The sequence below is a fragment of the Microtus ochrogaster genome, chromosome 16 (assembly GCF_000317375.1).
Source record: "Microtus ochrogaster isolate Prairie Vole_2 chromosome 16, MicOch1.0, whole genome shotgun sequence".
Lineage (NCBI taxonomy): Eukaryota > Metazoa > Chordata > Mammalia > Rodentia > Cricetidae > Microtus > Microtus ochrogaster.
In genome coordinates this window covers 30,206,983-30,219,482 of record NC_022018.1, presented here as the reverse complement: position 1 = coordinate 30,219,482, position 12,500 = coordinate 30,206,983, and the positions used below count along the sequence as shown (strand labels likewise).

Below are 12,500 nucleotides of genomic sequence, written 5' to 3'. Positions count from 1 at the left end.
TATTAGAACTCTTGACTCCGAGTTGGTGCCATTCGCTGGGGAGGTGATGCGTCCTTGTTGGAAGATGTCACTAAAGGTGGGCTTTGAGATTTCATGACCTTGTCCCACTTCCATTTTAATCTTTCTGTTCTGTGTTTGCCTTTAAAAATGTGGTCTCTCAGCGTCCTATTCTGACTGTCTGCTGCCATGCTGCCCTCACCAATACGGACTCTTATCTCCTGGAACTGTCAGCTAAAATAAACTTGCTCTTCTGTAAGTTGCTTTGGTCACGAAGTTTCATCACAGCAACAGAAAAATGAACAACACAGGTACTACATGTCAAGTGTGTTTCTCTGAAAGTTCATGTGTCGTCATACAGTTATATCAAGTCTTCAGAAGGCTGTGAGGTCTGTTGAAACAAAATTGGCTATAGGCAGCTAAAAGTTGGGACTACTGAACACTCTCCTTTACAGTCTGAACAATCAGTAGAGAAAGACCACCGTGTTACCTGTTCTAGACAAATGGAGGCAAAAACATCCCATGATTATGTCTATGGCAGGGAAGGGTGGGGAGGAAAGGTCATAAGCACAAACATTTTCCCTTCCCAGCATCTCAGGCACGGTACGTCTTTCCCACTGACATCTCTATGCCTATTTCATCCTCCTAAAATCTATTTCAGGGCTATCCAGGAGGGCCTTGCCTTGCTTCCTGGCCACCACAGTCTGATTCTCTTATCCTTCCCACACTCCCTAAAGCCAGATGCCCTGCCCTTCCACTAGGGGGAACTCTTCTCCTCTGTCTCTCAAGTTGGATAGCGCTAACTTTCTTTGACCACTGATTTTTTTCTAGAGGTCCTTTGGTAGTAAATATTCTTCATCAAACAAGAGAGCCTATTGTTCCTGGTAGAAGAGAACATTAAATGCTAAACTAAAAAAGAGTATAGAAACTTGTTGGAGGCAAGATTTCATACAAAAGATCACTTGCAAGAAGCAGATGGCAAAGACATTGCCAGAGGAAGAGAATGAATTGACTGCCAGGATGGGGGACTCACAAGTAAGTAGCACACAGATCAATAGCAGCAAAAGGCAGCTACTGCCTCCGAAAGTGGATGTCCTGAGGCTACAAGAGACAACTGAGATCCAAAGGCTGGAGAGTTTGCCTGGCTTCTACCTTATCCTCACCTGTTCGTCAGTCCAGGACTACCTGGAAGCCAGAGGTCAAAACGGCCTGAGAAAGAAATTCGTTATGCTGTAGAGCAGAGAAAGCAAAGGATGGTGATGGCCCTGATCTCATGAAAGCAACCTGACTCACATCATAATCCTTGTTATGATCAAGGCATTACATCTATGATAGGTATTTTTAAACTCATCTTCCCTGCCCCTTCCCCCAAAAAAAGGAAGGATGGAAGGAAAGAAGGAAGGAAGGAAGGAAGGAAGGAAGAAAAAAGAAAGAAAGAAAAAAAAAGAAAGAAAAGCTTACCAAGAGGCAGAAACAGAGGGAAACGAGAGGAGGTACAGGAGAGGGGCTGGGAGGTACAGGAGAGGGGCTGGCGTGAAGGGCAGAGTTTTAAAACTGGATCAGAATGAACTGGAGGCCTCCCAAGCTTGGACAGCTGAGCTGAGGGCTGTGACTCTGGGCAATTATCTTGGAAAACATCTGTACAGTTGTAACCATCACGGCAAGAAAGGAGACGGTCTAAAGAGAGATCCTAGTGCCCTCTTCTTCAGCTGACTATAAAATAATTAACCTCCAAAGAGCCTAATTTCCCTAGGAATTCCATGCTGGGGAAAGGGAAAGGCTGAAGATTTAGTGCCAGGAGAGAAACCTGCCTCCCAGGAAGAGGCTTCACACGTCCTGCTTGCCTTCTAGTTAACCTTAGGTTTCATGTTTCTACCATGAGTATGAACTTGGGGAGAGGCCACTGGACCTCTCTTTTCTCCATGTTAGATATCCTCCGCTTTTCACCATTATTTGTCTTTGGTTGCTCTTCCAGGGGACAGGTGGCCCGAGCCTTGCCTTTTGGAACTGCCAGAGCCCAGACTTTTATCATAAAGCATCCAGTAACACAATAACAATATAGTCACCAATATAGGTGTCTGCTCAGGGATACCACAGAGAAGAGCTTTAAGCAGTTGATAAAGTACAGCTACAAAGTCAGTGTCATTCCCCTGTCCTACTAGGATGTCATTTCCACAAGGAAAAGTACTTTTCAGTCTGATTTTTCAGTGTCCTCCTGAGACACCCCTTACCCATCCGGTCTCAGATGGGTGGCGAGCATAGCCCTTTGTCTCTGTCAACCACCCACGCCTGCATCCTGTGACTTCCTCCACTACCCCTCTCTGCAAGCCTAGCAACTTGCACAGGATTCTTCTGGCTTGGGGAAGGGGGCTGCTTGGGTCTGGCTTCCCTTCCTCTCTTCTTCATACACACGTCAACATACACGGATGGGGCCTCTGGACAGCAGTCACAGCTCCAGGATCCGTCAAGTGGGAGAAAGAGGGGAAGAATGGGGAGGGTGAGGAAGGGGAGACTTGGAGGGAATGAAAGGGGCAAAATGAGAGAGGAAAGGAAGACCCGAGGGCAGAAAGGGAGGATTGTTTCTGTGTATTCTACCTAGTAACAGGTGACAGCTAAACACAGGAATACTATTGGCTGATAACTCGTGGCCGACCAATCCCAGGCTCTAAACGACTCAATGGAAATTGTGAGACTTGCGCGGGGAGTGGGTCAGCCGAGGTCTGTTGTCCTGAGTCCCCGCACTTTCAGACTAATGGAGACCGGAAATTCTTTCGTCTCTTCTATAGCAGTTTCTTCTCTGGTGGCGACTGTGCCCACCGGCAGGCTGGCGAGAGGAGAAAAGGCATGATAATCAGTATCTGAGGGTCAGAGGAAAAAAAAAAAACAACAGAGATTAATTCGCAGGTAGGGAAGGGGTGGGAGCGCTTGGAGACCTGGCAGGGGCTGTAGGAGCTTGGGGGTGGGGGTTTCGTGCTGTGGACGGAAAGCCGACACCTGGGGGAAGGACGGTCTCACCTATCTCGCTTTACCTGAGGTTCACAAGGTGAAAAGAGGACAGGGAAGGGGAGGGGAAGAAAGGGAAGGAGGCTGGCGAAGGAGAGCGGGAGGAAGGAGAAAGGGGAGGAACGTGGTGATTAGGAGAAAGAGCCCGCCCGCCTGAGGAACAGGAAGAGGAGGAAAGGGGGATGGGGAGGAGAGGAGGAGGAGGAGGCGGGAAGGCCAAAAAGAGAGGGAAAGGAGGAGGGAAGGGGAGGAATATCAAATGACCACTGAAGAAACTGGACTCTGAAAAGACAACTGATCCTAAGACAGCAGAAAGCTGCCTGCCTGCTGTTTATGTTGTTTGTTTAATAGGATGTTTAGTGAACCCACCCATCAAGCTCGGAAGGAGTCTGTCCATCTAAGGCAGAAGTTGGAATGCTTATGAGACCAGCACAGGGGCAAAAGGTACAGTGGCCATGAGAACCGTGGGTGATTTCTCCTCTGTGCTTCTAGGCTTACTGTCCATATTTGATCTAGGTGGCCCTGTCCTGAAGACCTATGGAGCCTGCTACTTCCCTGCAGCCTTGCCTGTTAGCCTCCCTTCTCTTCTTCCTGGTCCTCAGCCTGTTTGTGCTGGTCTCAGGTAAGGCCGTAGGCTTCTTGCTCCCGTTACCTTTTGAGAAAGCAATGCCCACAGTTCTCCTGACAGACAGAGCTAGGAGGTCTGGAGCTGTGCGGCTCACCCTGCTGTTCTGAATGCATTCCTGGATTTTCCCAATCTTGTCCTAAAGAAAAGCAGCAAGAGCCTCAGAGGAGACCTGTAAATACTCCTGTAAAATCTCAAGTGCCAACATTCAAAAGAGTTAAAAACAGATGAAGTCGATTTTAATAATATCCTTTGTCTAATGCCACATCATCAAATACTAATATCTAAATGCTTACTTTTTGAGATGTGGTGGTGCACACCTATAAACTTGGGCAATGGGATAAGACTGCCAAGAGTTCAAGGCCAGCCAGGGGTTCATAATAAGGAGCTGTCTTGTAAAACAAAACAAGGGGGCTAGGAATGTGGCTCAGTTGGTAGAGTGCTTGCATAACATGCACAGTTGTGGTTTGAACCCTGGGTCTGTGCCACATGCACAGGAACAAGTCCTTCTAAGCACTGGGTCTTCCGTGTGTGTTCAGGGTGACCTCAGACATTCTGTTCATGTGGGTTCGGGTTTGTTGGTTTTATTTTGCTTTTCTTCATGGTGGACTTTCTCTATAGCTAAAGATGACTTTGAAGAGCTCATCCTCCAGCCTCCATCTCCTGAGTGTTGGGATCGTGGGTGAGCATTATGCACAACTCAGTATTTTGTTACCGAAGCATTTGCAGCATCATTGAGTGGTTCCAAGAGATGCTGCTCACCAGCCACAACTACCAGCCCATCTAGGAAGCCCCCGTGGCCTTGAAAAGAACTTGTCTAAGCCTTTTCAGTTGTCCAACCCTTTTAGTTCTCCGGGCCACTCTAGATGAAGACTTTCCAGGGCTACACAGTAAATAACCTGGAGGTGTCTGTTCTAGTTTCATTTCTGTTGCACCGACAGAAAGCAGTGTAGGAAAGAAAAAGGCTTAATTGGGTACAGATGCAGACCACAGTTCTTCACTGAGGGAAGTCACAAAAGGAACTGAAGGCAGGACTCCTTGCTATTCGATACATCACTGCCTCCAGCCAAGGAACTTACTTCACTGCCAAAGTGCAGGATGGGCCGTGGACATTGCTGCTGACTGGCTGGCTTCAGGATCACCTGGGCATGGTGTGTGTGTGGGCGGGGGGGGGGGCTCCTACATTAATTGGCAATCGAGACAATCCCCCATAAAGATAACTACAGACCAATCTGACCTAAGCAACTTCTCAGCTGAGATTCTCTTCCGAGGTAATGCGAGGTTGTGTCACGTTGACAGTTAAAACTAACCAGGCTAGTGTCCAAAGCACAGCTTGAGCATGACACAAAAATGTCACTACAGAGTCCACACTTGAGAACCACAGAAACAAAACAGACAACGTCAAAAACAAACCTGAAGTAAGTTCACCATTTTGTGTTGTGTTGAATTTATAGCTATCCAGGGCCGTAGCGTGAACACTCCTGAAACCCTAGAATACCACTCGAGTATGCTGGAAATTTAATGGCTGGAATTCCTGTCTGGTTGTCCTCCTTTGTTGAATAGCCCAGTTTACTGTCGTGGGACCAGCTGAGCCCATCCTGGCCATGGTAGGAGAAAATACCACACTGCGCTGCTGCCTGTCACCAGAGAGAAATGCAGAAGACATGGAGGTGCGGTGGTTTCGGTGGCATTTCTCCCCGGCAGTGCTGGTGTACAAAGGCCATCAAGAGAGAACAGAGGAGCAGATGGCCACCTATCAAGGAAGAACCACCTTCGTGAGCACAGACATCAGCAAGGGAAGAGTGGCGCTTGTTATCCACAATGTCACAGCCTATGACAACGGCATCTACAGCTGTTACTTCCAGCAAGGCAGGTCCTATGATCAGGCCATCATGAGGCTCCTGGTGGCAAGTGAGTCGCTCCACTTTCCTCTGTTGGCTTTTCCCACTGTGACCTTTGGGGTACACTGCTCTCTTGAACTCAGAATCATCGCAGACTAGGACATTTCTTGCCTGTGATCCCTTTGATACAGGGAGAGTTGCTTCTTGTGTCCACCTGAGTGAGCTCGGCTAAGCGGTAACCATTGCTTCTAGAGTGACAGGAGAAAATGTGCAAGGGTACCTGAGATAAACAAGCATTGCCCAAAAAATCACAATGGACATTTCACAGGTTAATAGTAATCGTATAGCCCAGGCCAGGCTTAAACTCACTTTGTTGCTGATAATGACCTTGAACTTCTGATCTTCCTACCTCCCTACCAAGTGCTGAGATTGCAGCCTGTATCACCATTATCCTCATCCCCAGATAATCTTGCCTTTCCTCCCATTTCTTCCAATAGCAACTGTAGAGAAAGCAACTGACTTGTGATGAGAGCAGATGCTAAATACAGCAGTAAAGTTACGTACTAGGACTGTCGACCCCGTAGAGGTATTGAGTGAGAGTACTACCCAGAACAATTTTGCAGAGATTCAGGATGGAAGTGGCAATTAAACTGGACATACTGGGCAAGGAGCCATGGGGTTTTTTGTTTGTTTGTTTTTTTGTTTTTTGTTTTTTTTTGTATCACACAATATTAAAGGAGATAGGTTTCCTGATTTTGCTCCCACTAGAACTGCAGGGTTAGCTGGTGATACCTGTGGATTCCAGGAACCCCTGTTCTTTCCCTGGAAGCATGCTTCATTGCCCTGCCCTGCTCTGATTAAGTCATTATAGAATGTTTAACTTGATAGTGTGTGTGTGTTTTGTATGTGTGCATATGTGTGTTTGTGGTAAATGCACATGTGTTTATATGTGTGTTTGGTTTTTCGATAAAGGGTTTCTTTGTGTAACAGTCCTGGCTGTCCTGACTCTTGTAGTCCTGACTCTTGTAGGCCTCAAACTCACAGAGATCCACCTACCTCTGCCTCCTGAGTGCTGGGATTAAAGGCGCCACAACCGCCCGTGTGTGTGTGTGTGTGTGTGTGTGTGTGTGTGTGTGTATGTGTGTGTGTGTGTGTATTCTTACTTGTGTTATGCTTGTAGTAGCCAAAGGTGCCTTTCTCCGTTACTTTCCAACTTATTTTCTGAGACAGGGTCTCTCACTGAACTTTGACCTCTCTGTTCTGCTAGACCGGCTGGCCACGTAGCCCCCAACATCATTCCTTACCTCCGTACTGGGGTTATAGACATGTGTCCACCCAAACTTTTGTTTAGGTGCTGACGATCCAAATTCAGGTTTTCACACTTTTGCAACAAGTGCTTTACCCAGTGAGCCATCTCTCCAGTCCCCCCCACCTTAATGTTTTTTTTAATTTCCTATTTTGTTTGTTGGATTGACTGGGTGATTTCATCCTTAAGTCTGTTGTCTCTCAACCCTGTGGGATATTTTATAGAATTGTTTTTTTTTCCAGATTGTCATACTTCATGTGTGTATGTATTGTTGTTGTTGTTGTTGGATTTTTTGTTTGCTTGCTTGTTGTTTTGAGACAGGGACTCTCAAATATAGCCCTGGCTGGTCAAATTATTTTGAATCTTATTCCATATCAAGTTTTATGAGTGAGACTGGACGTCTTTAGCTACTTTGTTTCCTTGGCAAAATCAAACTGAAGATCCACACATGATGGCAAACACCTGCTTCCGCTCCAGTGCTTGGGACTTAGAGACAAGAAGATCGGGAGTTCTAGATCATCCCCAACTCTATGTCTAATTCAAGGCTAGCTTGGGCTGTATGAGAGCTTTGTCTCAAAAACAAACAAAAGAAATCAATGAATACTCCAGTGTGGTGGCATATGCATGTAATTCCAGCACCCAAAAGCTGAGACAGGATTATTTCTGAGTCTGAGGCCAGCCTGAACTCCATAATGAGGTCTATCTCAAACAACAGCAACAACAAATATCAAATAGAACACAAAACACTGAATTTTACCGAGTGCTTGAATTTCCTTTCTTTGGTATAATTTACTGGGTGAGCTTGACAAAGAAACTACTCAATAAAAGTTTGTGGGGCATGCCCAAAGGGACAGACATGTCCCACCGCCACATAATGTTCCCTCCAGCTGAAGGCTTCCGGGACACTCTTCTGACGACATACCCTGAGCACACGGCACTGTTTTGACTACCTCGGGTGCATTCCTATCTCCCTAATAGGTGAATTTGGGGGTGCACTTTACAGATTGTCTACCTGAGTGAGTCCCTAGGAGCTAAACACTTGTGAATGTCGAGAGTCGGCTTTGTGGGGACACTTTACCCCTTCTTCAAAGGCAGCAGGCCGTGTGGTGAACACACAACTGCAGGCCATTGTCTTCCCTCTGCTTGGTCATGAGAGAGGGAGAAAGGACAGTGTCTTAAAGTAAGAAAGTTTTATAAGATTGTGGCATCCTGACAGATTCTTATTCTAAAATGTCCACAAGGCCAAAGCAGCTGAGGAATTTCCCACAGAACACAAAGTGAGGTTCTAAGTTGGCCTGTTTAGGTTGGACAGAAGATACCTGCTTAGAAGTCGGACGATTGGAGTCTGGCAGGATCAGTGAAGCAACAAGCCTTTAATGAGACAGAATAGATACAGAAGCCGTGGCGAGCCCTGGAGCTGGAGCACAGTTGTAAGTGTGAGACTCCTTTGCTCTCAGCTTCCGGCACGTTTGGCACATTGGTCCCTTCTCTAACATCAGTGCCTTTCTTTCTATCCATTTTTTCTTTCTTCCTTCCTGACTCATCATCCCTCCATCTTTTGGCTGCATATTCATTACCCTTAGGTTCAGCCAGTTTGGACTTCCCTTTCCTTGGCTTCTACCATTAAGACCAGACCACTTAATATACACACACGAAATACTATTGCTTATTTTATGATGCTAAGGATCAAACACAAGCCAGACACACATACTCCTACTGAGCTACATCCCTACCCATATCTACATTCCTACCAGCCATTCTTTTTGTTTTTTTGAAACAAGGTCTCACTGTGTAGCCTGGGCTGTTCTGGAACTCACTTTATAGACCAGGCTGGCCTCCAACTCATAGAGATCTTCCTATTTCTGCCTTCCTAGTGCTGGGACTAAACCAGCCACTCTTTTAGCTGAACTCTGGTGTTTCCTTCTAGGCCTGGGCTCTAAGCCCCTCGTTAACATGAAGACCCTTGAGGATGGGAGCATCTTGCTGGAGTGCACATCTGAAGGGTGGTACCCGGAGCCCCAAGCTGTGTGGAGAGACCCCTATTATGAAGTTGTGCCTGCGCTGGAAGAAGACTATACAGCTGACAGAGGAGGCCTCTTCACGGTCACCATGACTGTGATCATCAGAGACTGTTCTGTGAGGAACATGACCTGCTCTGTTAACAACACCCTGCTCAACCAGGAGATGGAGAGTGTGATTTTCATTCCAGGTTAGTCTTCAGCTCTCTGGAGCTCTATCGGGAAAAGGTGGGCTCCTCCGCAAATAGATTGATATCTGGAGTAGTGATGGAGACTAGAGGGTGGTCTGAGGAAGGATCTTTGGCTCTGCAGAGCTGGAGGCTGGAGCTGAACTGAGGTCACATCCCTTGCTTGACACAAGAAGAAAATCACAGACATGTGAATGGGTAGTGATCAACAGCGATAGAAGAGCAAGGAATAGAAGTGTTACCTTGCTTCATCCTGTAGCACCACACTTGGGAGGGCAGGGGAACAGCCTGGGTCTCACTACTGAAACTTGACTACACTTGAACTTGTGATCCTCCGATCCCTCTCCCTCCCTAGTACTGGGATTCAGTATGGGCCACCACGCCCAGCACATTGGAGGCTTTTAATGAATAATCAACTGAATCTCTGTCCCTCAGTTGAGAAGAAACTGTATGCAGCAAGGGCAGAGCAAAGAGGGAGCCATTGCCAGGTCCGGGGTCAGAATGCTGGAGGCCTTTGGAAGGTGACAGCTGTAGAGATTTAGCAGACTGCTAACCTTGGCATTTATCCATGGGATTCATCCCTGGAAGTCCTGGGTGACCCGACATTTTTTGTTTGTTGTTTTGTTTTTTCAAGATAAGGTTTCTCTGTGTAGCTTTGGAGACTGTCCTGGGACTCACTGTGTAGACCAGGCTGGCCTCGAACTCACAGAGATCTGCCTGCCGAGTGCTAGGATTTAAAGCATGTGCCACCACTGCCCAGCGACCCTCCATTTTTTTTCTCCTGCAAAGTCAGAGGTCAGCCAGTAAAAAGCCACCATCTTTCTCCCGTCCTCGTTTCAGGACTGGGACCTGAGGGGGGGAACTCTCCAGATAAACTTCCTCCAATCAGCACACATAGTCCTGATGTCCTGTCTCTCACCACACAGTACTTCTCTGGCTCACTTTCCAGAATCCTTCGAGCCCAGCCTTCCTCTCTGGATGGTGGCCATGGCTGTCACTCTGCCCGTTCTAATGTTGATCCTTCTCACATCTGGAAGTATCTTCCTTGTCAAGAAGCAACACAGGAAAAAACTGATCTTGTCCGCCGAGAAAGAAGTCGAATATGAAGAAAAAGAAGCCACACGTAAGGAACTAGGTAGGGAAAAGAGAACTTAGAAGGTAAAAGAGTAGAACAGTTGAGTTCACTATTCTTCAGTTCAAGGCCAGCCTTAGCTACGAAGTGAGTTCAAAACCAGCCTAGGGGGCTGGAGAGATGGCTCAGAGGTTCAGAGCAAGGACTACTCTTCCCAGAGGTCGTGAGTTCAATTCCCAGCAACTACATGGTGGCTCACAGCCATCTATAATGAGATCTGTTGCCCTCTTCTGGCATGCAAGCATACATGGAAGGAATGTTGTATACATAATAAATAAATAAATATTTTTTAAAAAAAAACTAGCTTAGGCTACAATAGAACCATGCCTCAAAATAAATGAAAAAAAAAAAAAAAAGGAGGAAAAGGAAAAGAAAGGACACCACCCTTCTGACAGGTAGAAGCTCGCACTATATGGACCCGTAGAGGCAGCAGAAGGGCTCAGAACTCTCATATCCTAATAACTAGGCTATTGGCTCTTCCATTCCAATATTCCAAGCAGAACCATGCTACTAAACAAAAGCTAACAATAAAACAGTCCTAATATTGTCCACTCACCTGGTTCGTACCACTTCTGATTTCTGACAGTTCTCAGGTATGGGTGTTTTATTAGTTACTGTTTTCATTGTTGTGATAAAGTTATCTGACAGGGGTAGACAAGATGGTTCAGCAGGTAAAGGGACTTGCTGCCAAGCCTGACATCCGAGAGTAAAATACTCAGAACCCCCATAGTAGAAAGGAACCAGATCCTACAAGCTGTCCTCTGACCGCTACACCTGCAACATGGCATGTGCACACACACACACAGAGTAAATGAAAATTTTTAAATTTATGTGAATGAATATTTTTCCTATATGTATTATGTGTACCAGATGAATGCCCGGTGCCCACAGAGGTGAGAAAAGGACATTGGATGTTTGTGAACCACTGTGTAGGTACTGGAAATGGAATCGGTCTTCTGCAGAAGCAACCAGGGCTCTTTTTAATCGCTAAACCATCTCCTCAGATCCTGAACACCTTTGCTGTTTTTGTTCTATTTCAGTTTCATTTGGTTTCTGAGACAGGGTCTTACTATGTAGTTCTGGCTGTCCTAGAACTCACTATGTAAACTAGGCTGGCCTCAAACTCACAGAGATCCACCTGTCCTTTACCTCTGGAGTGCTGGGATTAAAGGCATGTGCCACTACACCCAGCTTCCTAAACTAACTCTTCTCTCTGTCTCTGTCTCTCTTTTTCTCTTTCTCTCTCTTACATTTATTGGAGGAGGATAGCACACCCTTACCTTCATGTAGAACTCATAGGACAATTTGTGAGAGTTGGTTCTTTCTTCATGGGTCTTGGGGGTTAGACTCAGGCTTGGCAGTAAGTGCTCTCGCTCTCTGAGCCACCATGATCAAACTCATTAACCTAACTTAGAAAATCTCTCAAGACAAACCTAGGTTTGTTTCCGTGGTGATTCTAAACCCCAAGGTCACAATGGAGATTAACCCTGTCCAGTAGGAAAGAAGGGTTTGGTGCAGTAGGTAGAGCCAGCCCATATCATTTAAGACAAATCCAAATTCTCTCAGCTGCCTACTGAGGACATTACCTTGTTTCTTTTTCAGGGCAACTTCAAGAAGAATTACGTAAGTTTAAGCTTCCCTGAACTACTTTCTGCAGTGTGTGTTCTGCCGGCTTAGCCTCATGACATTCACCTCTCTGTCACTTTCAGGATGGCGAAGAACCCTCTTACATGCCGGTGAGTATCTCTGGAATCCCCTTATATCTGGAGACTTCTCCCCACACTAAGGGAGGACATGAATCAAGGACCCAGGGCTCTGGACTGGGGAGGTAGGAGATTGAGGGCCTCCCTGGCTGTAGCCCATTAATGCTGGAGCCCAGCTCTGTCAGGGAAGCAGTCCAGCTTTAGTCTGCCTTGATGATTGTTTTCCAGAGGGAGTTCTGTGAGCACTGCAGAGGTTCACATACAGGACAGCTCTCCCACAGCTTTCAAATCCTGAATTAATTAGAAAGAAGACATTTATTACCTGGGAGTTAGTTAAAATGAGCAGATGGATCCCCTTGTGGCAAAAAGACAATATACTTCCTGGTCCTGACCAGGGACGTAATTACTAGGTGTCCAGAAATGCTTCCTGCTCCCAGGACACAACCAGTCAGTGAGTCGGGTGAGGGAGAGCTCAGAGCTTCGCCGCCTTTTCTTCCCGAGCATCATTTCTTTCTTCATGTGTCAAGAATACAGGCAGCCGGGCGATGGTGGCGCACGCCTTTAATCCCAGCACTCGGGAGGCAGAGGCAGGCGAATCTCTGTGAGTTAGAGACCAGCCTGGTCTACAGAGCTAGTTCCAGGACAGGCTCCAAAGCCACAGAGAAACCCTGTCTCGAAAAACCAAAA

General features: G+C 46.6%; 1 protein-coding gene across 1 annotated transcript in view; it reads left to right on the top strand.

Moving 5' to 3' along the window:
* Positions 1–2,728: 2,728 nt before the first annotated feature.
* The window catches only part of LOC101997732 (butyrophilin subfamily 2 member A2), a 12,733-nt gene continuing 2,961 nt past the window's right edge, over positions 2,729–12,500 (top strand). The window contains exons 1-8 of the mRNA XM_026782868.1: positions 2,729–2,901; positions 3,352–3,444; positions 3,517–3,622; positions 5,189–5,536; positions 8,700–8,981; positions 9,928–10,101; positions 11,713–11,733; positions 11,820–11,846. Of these exons, the coding sequence (XP_026638669.1) occupies positions 3,538–3,622; positions 5,189–5,536; positions 8,700–8,981; positions 9,928–10,101; positions 11,713–11,733; positions 11,820–11,846 (937 nt within the window). The 5' untranslated portion in view covers positions 2,729–2,901; positions 3,352–3,444; positions 3,517–3,537. The remainder of the gene's footprint in view (positions 2,902–3,351; positions 3,445–3,516; positions 3,623–5,188; positions 5,537–8,699; positions 8,982–9,927; positions 10,102–11,712; positions 11,734–11,819; positions 11,847–12,500) is intronic.